Source organism: Mugil cephalus, chromosome 8 (genome assembly GCF_022458985.1).
Source record: "Mugil cephalus isolate CIBA_MC_2020 chromosome 8, CIBA_Mcephalus_1.1, whole genome shotgun sequence".
In the NCBI taxonomy this organism is placed as follows: domain Eukaryota; kingdom Metazoa; phylum Chordata; class Actinopteri; order Mugiliformes; family Mugilidae; genus Mugil; species Mugil cephalus.
The window spans coordinates 3,021,600-3,040,331 of NC_061777.1; the positions used below are offsets into that span (position 1 = coordinate 3,021,600).

An 18,732-nucleotide genomic window follows, 5' to 3' on the forward strand; every position below is an offset into this window, starting at 1 on the left:
GAATGTGTTGGTAATAAAATGTCAAGCTCACTCTGATTCGGAGTGACTTGAAACTCCTCTAAATCAACCGACGCTAACCAGGAAAGCTCCGAGAAGGGATTTGTTGCCAAATGTTCACCCAGAGGCACATCTTACATCAAAAAGCAGTCTTGATTCTTAATTAAAGCGATAGAATACAGCGGCGGTGACAGCTCTGCGGCGCTCTGCCTCGCTAAAACTTAACAGCCACTAAAGTTTCTTCTGAGTAATGATTAATGCATCCAATTTCTGTGATCTGGATTGAGCGCAGCATCATGGGTAATTAAATGATGGTCTGTAGAGCGCTGGCTGCTCTCGTAAAATGACAAGGCTGTAATTAGCACGAAGCTAGCCCTCTGACTCAAATACTAATTGCGTATCAATAACCGGTTAGAGCATGTTGCTAAATTAAAAGTTAAAAAACAAAATAAGTAGCTCAAAGCTGCAATACTTCACTCACTCTTATTAAAAAGAAAAAAACCAAATGAGTCATGTGTGATTTTACTATATCTACCATTTTATTCAACAGTTTTACAGGTCTGAACAAACACAGGAAAAAAAACACAATAATGGATTAATCCATCCCAAACAAAGATTAATCCATCACACATACAACCCCCTCTACCTTATTACACCCGCGCAAATTATGTATCACCAAAGTAAAAACAACCTGCCAGGCTCGCAGGCTGCTCTATTAAAAAGAGATTCGCTCCCTGAGTACTGAACACCGCGTTTTCACTTCACTGACCTAGAATATAGCCGCCCCGAGTAAACACGCGCGCAAACAAATGCCCTCGCGCTCTTTACAAGGAGAGTGATCGGCTGCGACGTGAAATTTACACTTTGCATTGTTTTCGAAAGTGGCAACGCAGCCTCGCACATAAACATACAATACGTCGCCTTTGCTACCTTTTAAATAAACCCTTTTTTTCCCCTCCTCTACAAGATAAACAGAGTCATAAAATAAAAATAAAAGATGCCTGGCCCAGTCCAGTTTTAGAGAGTCCTTTAAGAGCAGTAAAGACGCCCTCTCTTTGATGGATGCTATGGACACAGGGAAGACGAGATGAGGAATGCTTCTGGATGCAGAGACGGGTGTGGAAGGAGACAGGGAGACGGTCGTTGTGAACGCCGGTAACCATCAGCGTGGAACAGGATAGAGGAAAAAAAAACAGTGGGAAGCCAAAAAACAAACACACACACAGACACACACACAAAAGTGACATGCAGAAGCAGTCTGTCATCAGGAAAACTCCAGGACGGGAGAGCTGTCAACAAGGGCAGCTAAGAAATAAAATGAAAACACCCTCTCCTCCCGTCTCTTCTTCTTCCTGTGTTTTTTCAGTACACTGGCCGGTAGAGGAGCTCCCCGGAGGCCGCTCTGCGTCTCAGCTCCTTCCACAGCAGCTCCCTCTCCTTCTGGGCGCCCTTCATGAAGCCTCGGTTCTCCTGGGCCCGCCGTGACAGGTAGGGCATCACCTCGTCCACCGGCCCGTAGGGGACGTACTTATAGACAGGGAAGCCGGCCTGGCCTGGAGTCGGAGAGGACGGGAAAGTAAAGCTTTGGGTTCATCATTCATTCATGTACTCTATAATCACTTGCTCCTATATTCCCTCTTTTTCACAAACGAGATGTTGTTAAGAGTTTATTTCATCACGCTTTAACCTGTGTGTGCTCCTCATGGTGCTGTGTTACATATACGTGCACTGATAATAAACAGTATAAAGATCGACCAAAACATCTACTCTTAAGTGAAGCCAAAGCAAGTAGAGCTCCCCCTGGTGGTTGGCTGCAGTATAAGTCATAAGCTCCACCTCCTCCATGTTAGCGGGCGGGACTTGTGTCAAACAAAAACACCAATATACACATCAAATATTATTTTTCAGGGATGGTTTCAGTCATTTTATGTGGATAATATAACGGTGATGAACGTTTGACGCTATAGAAACAGGATGTGACATGATGGCTACTACCAGTTGCCATGCCAACGACCCCGTAAAGCGTCCCACAGGACCATGCGAGTCGTACAAAATAAAAAAACAAAAAACATTTCCTTGTAGCTGGTGGAGGTAGAGCACAGCATAGTATAAATTAAACAAACATGCGAGTGAGTCTGGAGGAAATGTGGGCGGGGCATCGATATCGTGGCTCCTCCCTCAGATCGTACTGATCAGACTCTAAACTCGCAAGATGGCGCCGCCCGTATCCCCAGGAAATAGCATCAGTTTGGTCAATGGAAGGAAGTGGAGATGCGTTGTCCATATTGTTACAAAGTTTCTGGCGCTGAACAAATCTGAGCTTTATGTAAAGTTTCAAAGAGAAGCATCGTAGCCTGGCATAAATGAATGTGAGATAAATTAGTTACACTTTCAGGAAAACTTCTTTTTGTACAAGTGATTTGGAGCAAACTCCAGAGAACACCAGCAGACATCGTTTTGATTGCCTTCCCTTTCCCGCACTGAATGATTGCTCCGATCCCTCTAATCAGGCGAGGCTGCAGCATTTGCACAGACATCCTCAATTTGCTGCATTTCATTGTGAAGAGCTGCTGTTTGCTGCCAGTCTGGCTCGCGCGCTGTGACACTGGTTTGCCGGAGCTTACTCTTCAAATCCGTTGAAATAGATGATGTTTTAAGTAATCCACGACGATGAGTGGAACATCAGAAACATAAAACCACCATAAAACAAGAACACATTCAGCCACATATCATAAACCCAAATTAAACATATAGGATACATATCTCATCTCATCATCACGGGCTGGCTGGAGCTACGGCTGAAGGATTATGGCCAAAGTGAATCACGATTGTTATGTTTGGGAAAACATCTGTAATTTTATTGCCCTACATTTAAACAAACTATAACCCAACAGTTTTCAGTGCAAAATTAAACTTTAAACTAGAATAAATGCTTAAAAACTTTAATTTACACAAATGGTTGTCTGGGACGGACGTGGATTTAGTGAAGCAGCATTAGCTTTGGCCTCCATACATTCCTCGTACTTTGAAGTGTGATGTTTTCTTAGGTAACTGAACAGATTAGTTGTGTTACCCTGCAGGGCAGACACACCTCTGCTGCACTCTGTGCTTATAACTGGTTCTTGTTTCATGTCACTTTCCCTAAATCCAACTACTTCTTTCCAACTTGAGGCTAATGATGTGCAGATCGATGCTGAAATATCGATACTTCTGATACCGGGTCTTTATGCCCTAAACCCGATTCTCAAATCAAAGCATCGATACTTTTGATACAACAAACCCTGTGAAACTCCTCAGGTTAAACCACAACACAGAATACGAGGCATTTATGATGAGGAGGACAGAGTCACAATTAAGATGCAAGTTTTCATTTTTATAGTAGTTCTTAATAGTTAAACAACATTTTGTTATTATATTACTTTTTTGGTGTTTGAAATTGTATTTTCTGTTGTAATGTTGTTTTAATTCAGCTATAAAGTAAATGAGGCCACTACCTCAATATACTTCAGAGTTTAAAATAAATAAATAAATAAATAAATAACTCTGATGTCTTGTGTCCTTTATGACGCTATGATTTGAAATAAACTACTTTTTTTTAGGTTTTCCAGACACATTAGTGCGTATTCACACAAAGTATCAGATCGGTATCGCCGATACCAGGCTGACTTTTACTCAGCAGGAAAGCTGGAAAGGAAATCGGTGATATCGAACATCACTACTCATCCGTACGCCGTGTAACTTGAGGCTGCCGCTCCAAGGTGCTCTCGCTTGTTAATTAGGCATCTTAATGAAGCTTTAACCGTGCGCTCGCCCCCTGGTGGTTGGCTGACGACTGGTTGAGAAACTGATTAGATGCAGCAGAGACTGAATTTTAAACGTAAATACTGCAGACGATCAGATTCATTTAATCGCGGCAGCCAAAATCCTGATCATTTATTAAAATTAGATTAATTGTGCAGGCCTAGCTAGAGGCTATCACATCTGTCACTGGGCGAGAGGTGGCGTCCACCCTGGACGGGTCTCCAGTCTGTCTCAGGACTAACACAGAGAGACAAATAACCAGACACACTCACACCTACGTCCAGTTTAGAATCACCAATAAACCGAACGAGCACGTCTTTGGAGGGTGGGAGGAAGCTGGAGAAAACCCACACAGACGGAGAAAGAACATGCAAATTAAACTCAGAAAGGCCCCCAATGGATTCAAACCCAGAGCCTTCTTGCACCACACTGCTGCCGTATATGAGCATATCTGGTGGAATAATATGATAGATAAATAATACACATTGAAGCTCCGGTCTGTTTTATTTCATGAAGCAACTTTTGTTATTGTTTCAAGATTCAAAGACTGAGCCCTGGCTGCTCGATCCCTTGAGGAAGCTACAAAGAAACACTTTTGTCTGCTCACATCAATACCGCTCAAGGCCATTTCAGCTTGAACCGCACATTGACAGACAACTGTCTGCACCACTCTGTCTGCCTCTGACTGACAAACAAAGTGCCGAGAGCCAGCAGCAGCACTTCGTTAAGACAGCTGGTCAATACCGAGGTCTCTCTTTTCATATGTCAGGACGCGGGCTGCGGTCTGTGTCGTCTGTGGGGTAAATGCGTGTAACACAACGGGTCTGAGAGCTACAGGGCGAGACGATGAACGCCGACCCTGCAGAGGCTGGACTGAATCTGTCAAATCATCCTTATGTAGGGCAGGAAGCGCCGTCGTCGTGTGAGACGCGCGTGTTTGTGTGCTTTTCTCACCCAGTGGGAAGCTGATTTGATCGCACATGCCCAGCAGCTGACCGAAGTAGACCTTGTTCTCTGTGGGTCGGAGACCGAGCTCATTCATTCTGGAAGAGAGAAAAAATGCACTCGAATAAAAACATAAAAGATTCGTGCAACAAGAAACGAAATCAAGAACCCCCAGCAAGTATATACACACACATAAAAGCACACGCACAGACACGTACACACTCACACCCATACACACACTAAGGCGAGACATGGCAGGACGCTACCTTTCTGGGAAGCTAAAATAGTAAGATTTAGTAAGAAATTAAGAATAAAAAATTAAAAATAGGTTATAAAAGTAACAGATGAACATAAAATAATCTAAGATAGTGGGATAAAGGTAAAAATAAGGCATGTAAAACACTAATAACAGATAAAACAGAAGTAATAATAGTTAAAAAGATGCTGAAGCCTGATTAAAAAGACGAGTTTTGAGCCTCTTCTTAAAAGTATCAACAGTCTCTGCGGCCCTGAGAGATGGGAACATGCAGAAGAAAACAGGTTTGCAGAAGAATTTTTAACACAAAAATGAACTTTTGTGTTTGGCCCGCGGTGTTTGAATGGAGCTGAAACCTTACCTCTTCAGGGTGTGTTTCACCGTGTCCTCGTTATGCGAAGCCACCATCACGTTGGCGTTTCTGTTCAGCGCGATCTCATCCAGAACATAATCCAAGCACCTTACACAGAGACACAGTCAAACACACACACTTCAGGGACGCAGTTTATCCCTGGCTCTTCCTCACAGCATTATGACCTTTTGTCTGTGAAGTGGCAATTACCAAAATGCTTCCCTACTAAATTATCCACTCCAGCATAAGACTGTACGTTGGAAAGCGCGGCGAATGCATATTAGGCCGACGCTGTTTCATAACACATCAGAATAAATCCTCCTGGTTAGCATGCGCGGTCTGAGGACTCACTGAACACATCTAAACAGAAAAACAACCCAAACAATGATGCATCTAGACCAGGAATCCACACACCACGCTGACCTCTCCCTGCTAGTAAAGCTGCACTTTCTCACCATCTGCATTTTGTGCCTCCAGCTCACGCTGTGATGCGGCCCATCAGCACAACTATGCTGATGTTTAGCTCGAAAACACAAACACTGGAGACTGGCCTTTTTTTTTCTTTTCTTTTTTTTTTGTGTGAAAAACATATTGATTTCCACAGAGGGGGTTCCTTCCAGCCTGCCTTAGTCCAGGAATGTCAGAAAAATTGTTACAACACAGCACCCCTGGAGCTGGCTGGCTTTTCTCTAACCAGCGCAGGCTGGTTACTGGACGGAGAAGAAGCTCGCTGACACGAGATGGTAAAAAGCCAGAAACTTCAAAATGAAGAGGACAACTTCCCCCGAAAAAATGAAATAAAATAAAAATCCTGTTGCTGTTTGTGTCAGCACATTTGAGTGCTCTGAGTTATATTTCAAAAGATAAACAAAAAAATACGAGGATTTCTTTCTTGGGTGCAAGATAACCCAGGATTAACCCTAAGCTGCAGTCTATGCTACAGCAAACAGCTACCGCCATAACATTAAAACCACTGACAGGAGAAGAAAATAACATTCGACCATCGTGTTACAGCTCAGTGTTCTGCTGGGAAACGTTTGGACCTGGCATTCATTCATGTGGATATTACTTAGACAGAGCAATGATGGATGGATGCAGCCTGACACACACACACACACACACACACACACAAAAACACTTTAGGTCCAACTCAAACACAAGGTGTTGACCTGGCCTTCAAATTCACCAGATGGAGGCACAAGGGAGACATACACAATATTAGAAAGGTGGTCATAATGTTATGCCTGATGCACTCATTTATCTTTTTAAATGGGTATGAATGACAAGTAGTGCTCTGCAATCTCTCCCTGATTAATAGTTATTTCCTGCACATCTTAGCAGGTTGTTTAAGAAGAAGAAGAAGAAGAAGAAGAAATGTAATGATCATTGCACACAAGTTACACATTTATTTGGCAGAAATCTCTATAGCAGCCTGATGTCAGGTGTTTAAAAGGTGATAAATATATTAAACATATATAAATATAAAATAGATCATAAAGTATCCGTCTGAAACACGGGGAGCGTTTCCTTCAGGAGCCATCAGGAAAAAAACATGATTTGAGTCAGTTATTTATGACGACATCATTTGTTCATGCTTTCACTCATTTGCATACAGCAGAGGTTAAAGTCTAGAGCATTGGGCTTCAACAGGGGGTCCGTGACCCCTAGGGGGCCCGCGGTTTTACTGCATGGGGGTCGCAATTTTTTTTTTATATATATTTCTTTAATTTTCCCCCACAAATTTAAATTTCTTTAAATACACATTAACACAAATCAATTGTATTTTAGTAAAGGGATGAATGGAGGCAGAAGACGTTACGGCCACACTACTGCTGCTCATGTTTGAAATTAAACAATGAATATTTGAACCTGTGTATTATTTGAGCAACTTAATACTGAATGCAAAATGATAATAATAAAGTATATTTATAAGTAGCATTGAGCTGAGTCTCATGTAGAACACATATAGTAGGTAAAAGGGTCCCTGGTCGAGAGCTCAGCTACTGTAGCCTGAAGCTGAAGAAGCTTCACTCGTGACGAATGTGACCTCTGAATAAGATGAATCAGGCTTTAGAACTTTCCATATAACATTATACAAACATCATCATAAAGCATCTGTGATTCCGGTTTGAGTGAATGAATAAAATGCATGTAGAGATGTAGAAATCAGAGGAAACTAAAAGCTTATTTCATGCTCGATAGCTGTACGTTGACAGTCGGCTCATCTAACTGATCAAACACTGAGGCAGCAGTGAAAAGGACTCGGTTCTCACCTGTGGTACATCCTGTTGGTTGCCTCATAGTCCGGGTTAATGGGGTCCTCATACCCAAACTCGTTGGCCCTCTCTCGTTCCTGATACATGTAGGCCCCTCGCACAAGCTTGGCAGCGAAATGCCAACCCTCACGTCGAGACAGTTCCACGTCCATAGTCACATTATCATAAGCTTCCTGCAGAACAAAGACGGAAAAGGTTCAGTCAGTCCAATTCCTAAACCACCACTGCACGTGTCAAGTCATTACACTCAAGTAGAACCCACAATAACTTATTATATTTAATCCAGGAGATAATATTTCCATAAACTGTCTCTTTTTGGAGTAAATTTGATTAACCTGTGTACATATAATAATGATATTGAAAATCATGTTATAAATATTATCATCACTTCCAACCAGCTGTATTTCCTCTTTCTGCCTGTTTTCATGTTTGCTGACTTGCTGAAATTGTCATAAGATGATTACTCACATCAAAAGACCTCATCTCTAATTATTTTTAAGGCCGCTGACCTTTAGGTAACACTGGTACGTGTTGAAAATGACAGGTTTTTCTCTGTTGTGGATCCTCTGCATCTCCAGCGTCAGTCTGCTGATAGCGGGCTGGAAGTAGGTCTGCTCCGCGTCCACCATCAGCCGGACGCCGTTCTCCAGGGCGTGCTGAGACATGAAAGGAAACAGGAAAAGCGTTCAGGGTTAAATGAACAAAACTAAATCGATCGGGAGTTAAGTTTGACATCGATACAGCGCATTTGTTTTTGAGCTCGTCGGTTCAGGGGCCAGCACCAAGGCTGGGAGGTATACGGGCTCACGCCGAATACAATATTATTTTCCATTAGGATATGAATGTTTAATATCCCGGCATACCGTGGATTTGTACGGAACACTGCACTGTGAGACACTATTTCAGACCGGACCATTTTCAGTTTAGTGCTTCTAAACACATGTGATGTCTCTGTGAACTGTGGTGAAGATAGAAAGGTCCAAAAAATGAATCGGCAGAACGAGAAGAAAAAAAAAAAAGGTGCCGTGTTGGTTGTTTGGGTTTTTTTTAGGGTGATCAGACGTTCTGGATTTTCTGTCCATTTTGGACGACCTGTCCCCCGGCTAAAGATGTCCGTGAAAGTTTCGTCAATTTTAGCTTTTTATAAATGACAAAAAAAAATGTTGCACGCAGACTACGATTATTACGGTAGCCGGTCGCGCTGGTAACAAGTTACATTCATGGCAGTTTAAATAGGAATAAATATGTCAAAATAAAATAAACTGTAATTGTCCCTGTTTCTTCATTTCATCTTGATAACATTTAATTCTTTTTTATTAAATCTTCAATGTCCCCAGATTTCCTCATCATTAGTCAGCGCTAACACGGGGTCATGACAACCTGTTTTACTACTAGTGTGGGATTATTCTACAATATTTACTCATCATCACAGTAAAATAGTCCACCCTTAGTCAATCTACTGCATTAATTCCTCTCTCAACCAGTAGAAAATGTTGTGAACACGTGATTATGCATGAAAAAAAACAAACATTTGAAAACATTTTGAAAAATAACATGATACACATTTCTGTACAGCCCTAGTTGACACTGCAAAAGATGATAAAGATGGTTATATTTGTATTGACTGAAAAAATATCCATATTTATAGGATATAGGATAGATGTGTGTGTGTGTGTATGTGTAAACGTAACAATAAATAGCTAAATGGCAAGGAGCTTGTCTGATCTTTAGATATGACACCATATTGATGGAAATGCCACATCTGATTCAGCTCCAAGTTGCAAATGTTCATTGCAGGTCATAAAATTAAACCGCTACCAAGTGTGTGTCGGTTTTACATACAGTGATTAGACTTTACAGCTGATGGTGAGATTACCTGCGCCAGCACGTCCATGCGCTGTAGCATTCTCTCCATTTGTTTCTCCTCCTCCACGGTGAACTTCTCCAGCAGCGGCTCCAGCTCACCGAGCTGGGGAAACAACCCGGGAGGGGGTGCGCCGTGAATGGCTAATGAACCAAATGCCACACAGCGTGACACCTATTAGTGCTTCAAAATCCACCCGCCCGCCCGCTGCCCTGGGCTCAAAATCAATATATACAGTATGTAGAAGCTAACTCGCTCCGAACCTGTACATGCAGAATTTAACAGACACTACAGGTGAATAGAGCACAATTTTTAACTAGTAGATATCACCATAAAACTCTAAAATTTATTACTCACATAAATACAAGGTTTTTTTGTATTAAAAGTTTTCTGTGAATTTATATTGAAACATGCAAATGAGGAGTTATCTACTTAAAAATGCAATCATTTGCATATGTTTCCAGAATACAAATCTGATGTAGCTCATATACCAGATAGAGACGAGGCTCACAATAGAAAAATTAACTTTTAGAGAATTTAGGAGTAAATTAGAGGCTCAACATAGATTGATAGAAAACATGTTAATGAAGCAAAATAGCAAAAAAATCTCAAAATTGATCAGTGAGTGAAATAGCCACTGCCGTGTTTCACCTTAAGATCATTTATTTGAATTGCATTTGATAGAAAAAAATGAAAAGGTTGATAGAAAAGGAAAAAAAAAGTATTGTGTTTCCAGTACATTTCTCCCTCTTCCAGTGTCCTTTACTGACCTCCACATTTGGGACAACGAGCAGATCCGATGTCTTCGTTCTCTCGTCTATGAGGCTGTTCCAGTCCAACATGTCAATGCACCTGTCAAGGAAAAAAGACCAGAACGTTAACAGAGGAACAGTGTTACATAACAAACACAAAACTGATGAAGCACTTCTTTATTACGCTTATATATAAAAAAATAAAAATACACTTACTGCTTTACTGCTGCTATGTACCTCAAATGTTTATTTGTCTTTAAACATGATATTACTTAACATTGTGTGAAATAAATTGTGATAAAACATTGAATTAACTCTTGACATCTTCACAATGTTTTGCCTTTTATGAATATTTAAATTCTGTTTGTGGTACAGTTAATGCTCACCCTGTAGACGCCTCTTTCCTTTCAGTAAACCAGGCGGAGAAGTCACCTTTCGCCCCGAGTTCGGTCAAAAAGTCCTTTAAAATATACAAATTCTTCTAAAGTGCAGCACCGCACATGATGTATCAACAGTGTGCTCAGTAATACTGGATGTTTGGCAGATGAATTAAACATCTCCAGAAGGAAAAGTGGAGGAATAACCTGCATTTGCGTCAGCTCCAGCCTCTGCTCTAAGGCCTCCTCGCCGTCCTTCCCCTGTCGCGTCGCCAGGAACGTGAAAAATCGCCGCCATTTCACCAGAGCCTCTGAGAACTGGAGCTTTACAGAGAAAAGGAAACTCGATCTTAGTCCATCCCTTACTGCTGGAGCATCGCCTAAATAAGTAAACTGACCTTTTAACCATCACTTAGTGCCTACCAGAAACTGAGGCCGTCCCAGTGCTGTCATTTTAATGGCAGAAAAACCATCCATTGAATTCCCACCTGCAGACAGAACAGTTCAGATTTATAACAGACGCGATAGTCATCTCTAAAATAAAAATAAAAAGATAATATATATATATGTGTGTGTGTGTGTGTGATGCATGAAAGGAACGCAGAAAATGACAGAACTGGATAACATGACGTGTGCAACTTTGCACCTTACATTAGTGCAACAACAGATCTGGGTCAAGTTGCTGGTCTCGTGCAGGTTCTGTTACCTACCAGATGCTTTGATGCACTTGATAAAAGTCTCCATGTGCCGGTCACATTTGGCCTCATCGGCGTAGAAATACGGGCGTGCTGCGCTGACTCCCCCCCGACGCTCGCTGAACTGTTTTGTGCGCGCTTTGTATTTTTGTGTCTCTCCGTGGTCCTCGTCGCCTGGGGGTGAAAACAAATTGCATCCCTATTACTTCTAATTACATCATACAGCGTGGCCAAAAAATGAGAACAAAACAAGGCGGCTTACCTATGCTCTGTGTCCCCGCGGCGGATCCACGCGAGCTGAAGGAAAAGCACAAAGTTATAATTGTGTTTCTGACTGTGTTCTGGCATTGTGTGGGAAAAAAAAGCAACTTGCATCAGGGCTCAGTTTGGGAAGTGGCACTTCTTCTGAGAACACACTGGCCTCGTGCCAGTGACATGTCAGGGGCTGACATCGTGTGTAGTGACCCTCTGTGCTAAACTGTCCCGCTGTCGGCTGCTGACCCTCCGGAGAGGCGAGCTGTAGCGTCGCTGCACACTTGACCTGTTGCCCCCTCTCATCATAAGGCACCAGGGAGTTCATGTACCCAAACAGATGACTAAACAGTGTGCGTGCTGGACAACAGAAGAATATAAAGGCGGGAAAACTCGGCTGCTATCTTCTTTTAACGCTGAATGCAAAACACAGACTCTGATAAAAAAAAAAAAGGCAGCTTTTGCTTTGTACTCTTTTTTTTTTGTGCATTAATTTTGAATGCAATAAATGGTCACGCACTAAATAAATAATTAATTACTGATCATGAAACAAAATAATTAGCACTCTGGCCCAATCGAGGCATAATAATCCTATTGTTGACAGTTTAAATTTTCAAATATATATATATATAGAAACCCTAACAGTAGTATTTTTTTTCATTATAATATGAATTTTTAATTTTTAATATACCAGCATCCTGGTATATTTGATTACATAGCGGACCATTTTCACTTAGGCTCTTCTAAACACACATGGTGTGACTGCATCACTGTGAGGCGTGGTGAAAATGGAAAGGTCTGAAAAATTAAGTGGTTAAACGACAGGACTTGTACCAAAAAAAAAAGTGCCCTGTCAGTTTTTTTTTTTTTTTTTTTTTAGGGTGACCAGATGTCCCCAATTTCTGGGGACACGCCCCATTAGGAATGTCCTGTCCACCGGCTAAAGTCGTCCCTGAAAATGTCCCCAATTTTAGCTTTTTATGAAAGAGAAAAAATATGTTGCTCCCAGACTACGGTTATTACGGTAGTCGGTCGTGCTGCTATTGACATTACAGACATAGCAGTTTAAATTTGAATTAATATGTCAAAATAAATGAAACTGTAATTTCCCGTTTCTTCATTTAATCTTTATCATTTTATTTATTTATCTCCAAGCTGTAAATGTCAGCAGATTTCCACATCATTAGTCAGTGCTTACTCAGGGCCACGCAAACCTGTTTTACTACTAGTGTGGGATTATTCTACAATATTTACTCATCATCACAGTAAAATAGTCCATCCTTAGTCAATCTACTGCATTAATTCCTCTCTCAACCAGTAGAAAATGTTATGAAAACGTGGTTATGCATGACTTTTGGTCATACCGCCCTGCCCTACCTAATAGTACACAATTATTATTGAGTTCAGACATGAATTTCACCACTGGTACAAAAAAACGCTTGCTCCAGCCTTCAGAACTCTGCACTGATCAAATGCAAACCGTAAAATCAAGGACAATGTTTTCAGCATACATCTGGCATTGCAAGTATCATGCTCCTCGCATCAAACCACAGTTCCTCTCCTTATATCTTCGTTCTCTTGTAAGGAACTGACTCATGTTGCCGTTACTATCTTGACAGATCACTGGAGAACTTGTCAAACCCGGCTGTTTCAGATCACATTGGCTTAACGCGCCGTGTCCTCCAGCCTTTCCAGATTGAAGGTGTATGCTCAGCAAACAAAAGCTTCCTTGTTTGATGTTCCCAAGCAGACATCGTGAAGACAAAGTATATCAAAGCCGTGCCACGGCTTCTTGTTACCAGTGATAAAGGTATGACAACGGCACAGAGATGGAGCATCAGGAGGGTCATACTAAAAAGTGGTCAGGTAGCTTTAGCATAGCACAATGAAATAATAATAGCTGGCATTCTGTTTGGGCAGGGTGACATTGGAGTCAGCTGTATATGTATATATATATATATATATGAAGGTCTATATACCTTTAACCACTGGGTGCTTAATATACCGCATAATGGCCTTGTTTATTCACACCTGACCTTTAAAAACTGGAGATGTTGTGTGAGCTATAAAAGGTCAGCATTACATTTGTGATAAGTCAAAATTAACGTCTGAGGCACCAGCATCAAAATAACGCATTTTCTTCTCTCATTTGACTGTGAAGCAACTCCTAAATGGGCCAGAATGTCCACGGTTTTATTTAGGAAAGTGAGATGTCCTAATTACTCGTTATGCATGAAAAGTAACGCCGCTCCTGCTGCCTAGAGAGCCCTTGCATAAGGTCTGTTATGCTGCCCTGTGCTGCTCATGTGACAGCATTCCTGACAAGTGAGAAATGTTCCTGCAAGCAGCCAATCCACAAAGGGGAGTCATGACTGTGGCAACAAAGCATGTTACTAAGAGTGTTTGCTTTCTGGCTGCAGTAAATACAGATTCTATACTTGGCATCAAACAGTCAAGGGAATACGATATTGTAGCACAGATATATATTACCGCTAAGCAATGTCATTTGATATGGCAATAACAATAACGCTTCATTAATTGTATTTACTTTATGCTTTTTGTATTCTCAGAGTCTTATTTGTTGTAGAGTTTTCTATAGACCCCTTCAGAGTTTGTAAACAGTGTGACGTTTTATGAGGGGCGGGGCTTAACTGGAGGCGAAACATCTCAAATACTATAGCCTGCAAACTGTGGTTAGCATATTTCAATGGACTGTTTTGGCATGAATGGACGAGGAAAACACACATTTTAGAGAATATACTAAGAATGTGACTGTTATTTTAAAAAGTTGACTGATGGGACTATATTTACCGACCCCTACACTCTCACTCACTGGATGGACGATTTGACAAAAGGAGGACACAGAGGGGACGAAGTCTGGTCTATCTTTATCAAGTGAAGCCTCTCCAACAAAGATATAACAAGAAGTAAGTGGAACCACTGTGGAGGGTAACGCAGCAAATGCAACAACTACTGTTGCGTTAGCTAGTGGTTAGCATTAGCGTTAATGTAACAAGAATCCCCTAAATAATCATTAACATAATTTCAATCACAATTTATTTTCACCCATAATGTTATCCAGGCTGAAATTGGTGATGATTACATATTAATCTTATCTGATAAGAAGTGTCTCTCTTTAATCCTTTCTTTACAAACCCACAACAAAGTCGTCTACGACTGGCAGTGGCTGGTATGTGACAAACCTTCAAGTTAGTGTTTTTGATTTTTTTGTTTTTGGCACCAAAAAATACAGAAAGGCGACATTTTCATGGTTGACAATGAGTGTTCGCCTCCAGCTTCCCTCTTTTTTTGCCTCCAGTTAACGTTGTGACATCACAGTGACGTGAAGGGAAGGGGCCATGAAGGGGTCTGTTTTTTACACTTGTATTTTAACGCCTTGTTTGTACCAACGAGCAAAGAGACTGGAGTCAAATTACTTGTATGTGCACACATATTTGGCCAAGAAAGCTGATTCTGATCTTAAGTGTACTCATTATCTATCTCAACTTGGATAGTAACTTTGGGAAAATTGACCTCAGCAACATCTACTGAAATGTTTGGTAATGCTTAGACTTTCATACTCCATCTGTTTCTGCTCTGCTTCCTCCTGGCTGATGTCTTCCTCCACGCTGTAGTCCAGGACAGAGCCGACGCCGAAGGCCTGGTTCTTCTGTATGAGTGGCCCGATGGATTTGTGGTCCTCGCCAGCCACAAATTGGCCATAAAATGTCATCTTCATGAGCTGGTCGAATGCTCTCTGCCCCAAGATCTTCTTACCTAGGTCCATTATCTGAGCAGAAACAGAGAGTACGTTATGAGCAGTGTGTGATTTTCCGACAGTTTCTCAGTCATAATTCATCTATATGTCTTGACACGTTTTTTTGGAAGACTTTAGCTAACCTGACAGACTGCGAGAAAAAGATAAAAAGCATCAAGATGATCTTTCGCGAGCGAATGAACTGCAAAACCCGTTCTTACCCCCAAGCTACGAGACTAAAACAGGTGCAAAGAATGTGCCGTTTCAGCTCCTCTCAGCGTCCCAGTATTGCCAGATTAGACGGCCACTTCACGACTGATTGCTTTCACAACCACAGTCAAGCTTTTCCATCCTTCTATTGATTGTGTCTTGATGTGATAAGCGTGGAAAGAATGTCCCCTCCACGCTGGAGGTCAATTAAAGCACTGTCCACCCATGCATCACAACGTTTTACGAATGGAAAGTGTGCACAGTGCCATATCAGGTTGCACAATGTGTATTAAGAAGGTACTCCTGTAAGAATTGCATGGTTTTTAAGCTGAGGCTGTGTAGAAATGACCTGCAGAGAGGTTCACTTGCAGCCTGGGAAAAACAAAATGTAACATGAGAGGTGGGAGTTAACTATACTCTATAGCCTGCAGGGTAAACAGTAAGGCCTATGGGTTCAAACTGAATAACATGTCACGACTGTGGCAAACATGAAGAGTTAGAACTTTAGCTTTTATCTCATTTAAAGCAAGTCTTTTACTTATTTAGCTCATGCACTCTTGGTCTGCACAGATCCCAGAGATAAACGCACTCTCTTTCTGTTTGCATTACAGTTGTATTGATGTAAAATTGACAATAAAGCTTGATTTGGTTGCAGCTGCCTGCACGTCTTTGTAATGTAGTTCAGTACATTCACATTTTCTGTCTCCTCCTCGTTCATACCTGATTGACTTTGATGCTGACACCACTGTGCCTTTGAACGTGTCTCACAGTCGTATAATTAGCATAACTAATTAATTAGTCGCGTTTCATTTGCTGTCACTGGATAGAGTTGTGGGAGCAACAAACAAACTATTCGTGGTGGGTCTGTGTGCGCGAGGATAACAGCTCGTTACCTCCTTGTTCTTCTCAACCAGGAAGTCATAGGAGCAAAGTTTGAAAACCACCAAACTTCTGAGCAGCTCTAACGAGTCTTTGCTCTTGTACGCCTCCCGGGGGTGGTCAAAGTCCACGGAGATGCCATGAGTAGCCGCTGCGGCTGCGGGTGTGTCCGTCCTTCCTCTCCCGCCGCGGCCGGGACGCGACGCGCCGCTTCCGACGGGCTCGTCCCGCTCCGACGCGGAGGTGGCGGAGGTGAGGGTGGACCGCGGTCTCCGGTTTAAGGGTAGCCGTTTCAAGTCCGCCCGTGCCCTAATGAGGGCAGAAAGTGGTTTTAAATACATCAGCAGCTCTGGTTGAGGTAGTGGTCAACGCGGCGTTGGAGGTGGCGGTGGAGAGTGACGGCGCAGCCCGGGCCGGTCTGTCCTGGTCCTACTGGCATCACCTGGTTGGTGGGGGTGGATCCCCTGTGACGCAGGGACTCACTCCCAAAAACTTTTCTAGAAGGACCTCCAGATGTGTTATGAAATAGAAAGCTAGATGCCCAAACATTGATCTTTCTGATGATAAACCTGTTATTAAACTGATTTTCGTCTTAGTAGCTAAAGTTTCATATAGCTACATGCCGGCAAAAACACAAATCTTAATGTCTTCAAACCCTTTGTGAACAAGGACACTGTAATTCAAAAGCTGTGAAAACTAGGCCCTTTTATGGTGAATTTAAGTTGATATGATTTATATTTTATTTATTCGTTTTGACTGTTGATTCTAAAACCTTATGTTATGTATAATTATTTTCCTCGAGGGCATATGTTGCATTATTTTTCATATATTTCTGTGAATAATAAAAGAATAAGTAAAAGGTCTCCCAGCTCCTGTTGACTGTAGTGGTTGCTGTGCGATCATGTGATAACCGCTGACATAATAATAACAATGGAATACGGCCCACACGTGGAACATGAGCTGGACTGCATTGTACTGTTTATTTCTAACAGTGGGTGGCGGTAGCTGCAGCTTCTCCACAAATCGATATCGATCAAAGAAGAGTGTTTCCACAGGTGATCGAATAGCGGGCCTACGGTGGCCGAGAGCGTTCAACGCACAGCAACTTGGAAACACACACATGAAGAAAACGTTTTCAAAAACTCAGGACACCAACAAACACAGCAGCAGAAGTGTTTGCAGGAGCCTGTGAAGTGAAGAGCTGCCCGAGACTCGACGCGCTTGTTGTTCAAAGATTTATGTGATTCTGGAGTTGTTGACGTTTGCTGCTGGTGAGTGGAAATGAACACAAACACAAGTTGGTTTTCTGGTTGTTGTGATGATTTTAACAACCCGCTTCTAGAGGAGCACTTTACCTAATGTTAAAATATTTTTTACTATAACAATGTCAAAGACCTGGGCCTTCTGAGGGGGTCCTGTGGTGTCTCGCAGGACACTGTTATTAGTGTCTGGCCTCTGTGGATCTTGTCACAGATACTTGATCAGTTTGGGATCTAGTGAACTTGATTTTCACGTGTTTTTGCTATGGGGTGGTACCTGGTCTGGTCTGGTCTAAGTAACATCCACATGAATGAATGACAGGTCCAAAAGTTTCCCATCAGAACATTGAATCGTCACAAGACGGTTTAAACGTTATTCACTTCTCGTGTCCGTGGTTTTAATGTTGTGGCTGATACTGAAGAGACAGTATAGGAGGGTCGTACACAGACAGTCATATACACGAGGTGCCACCGGGGAGCTGAGTTCAGCAGGGAAGCAGCTGCATGAAAGAAAGTGTTCCTGAGCCTTGTGGTTCTGGACCAGAGGATCCTAAATTGCCTCCCAGAGGGCAGGAGGGCAAACAGTCGGCTGGAGGAGTGAGAGGCTTCCTCATCGATGACGCGTGCTCTCCGCAGACCCCACCTCCTTTAAAAAGGCTTCAGTGGCAGGTGGTGGCACACCATACACCAGATTACTTATTCCAGTAATATTTCTCTGTGAAGCTGTTTTCCAGGAGGACTGTTCTACCATTTACCATCCGACATCCATTCCTGATATCAGGAACTTTTCCTACAGGGAAGAGGAACCTCACCACATTGACTGCTATTCAGTAGGATTACAATTTACTAGACAAATGATCTTATGCATGATTAATGTTTAAAATCATTGTGGGACCCAACCTGGTAAAAATTAATTTCATGCATAACAGTGCAAATGAGTAACACAACATAATCTTTTTTAAGTTTCTTCATTATGATTCAGTAGATAGATAGATAGATAGATAGATAGATAGATAGATAGATAGATAGATAGATAGGTGTGGTCCAGATTCATCATCAA

At 42.0% G+C, this 18,732-nt stretch overlaps 1 protein-coding gene across 1 annotated transcript; it reads right to left on the bottom strand.

The window, feature by feature from the left end:
- Positions 1 to 514: 514 nt before the first annotated feature.
- On the bottom strand, positions 515 to 16,855 carry prodhb (proline dehydrogenase (oxidase) 1b). Its single transcript, XM_047592796.1, has 14 exons — positions 16,428 to 16,855; positions 15,149 to 15,357; positions 11,578 to 11,612; positions 11,331 to 11,489; positions 11,044 to 11,108; positions 10,828 to 10,944; positions 10,630 to 10,703; positions 10,262 to 10,343; positions 9,504 to 9,596; positions 8,137 to 8,283; positions 7,625 to 7,800; positions 5,361 to 5,459; positions 4,753 to 4,841; positions 515 to 1,550 (listed from the first exon to the last, which is right to left on the bottom strand). Exons 1-14 carry the CDS (start codon positions 16,752 to 16,754, stop codon positions 1,360 to 1,362), a joined length of 1,863 nt encoding a protein of 620 aa, XP_047448752.1. The 5' UTR covers positions 16,755 to 16,855; the 3' UTR covers positions 515 to 1,359.
- Between the last annotated feature and the right edge of the window lie 1,877 nt (positions 16,856 to 18,732).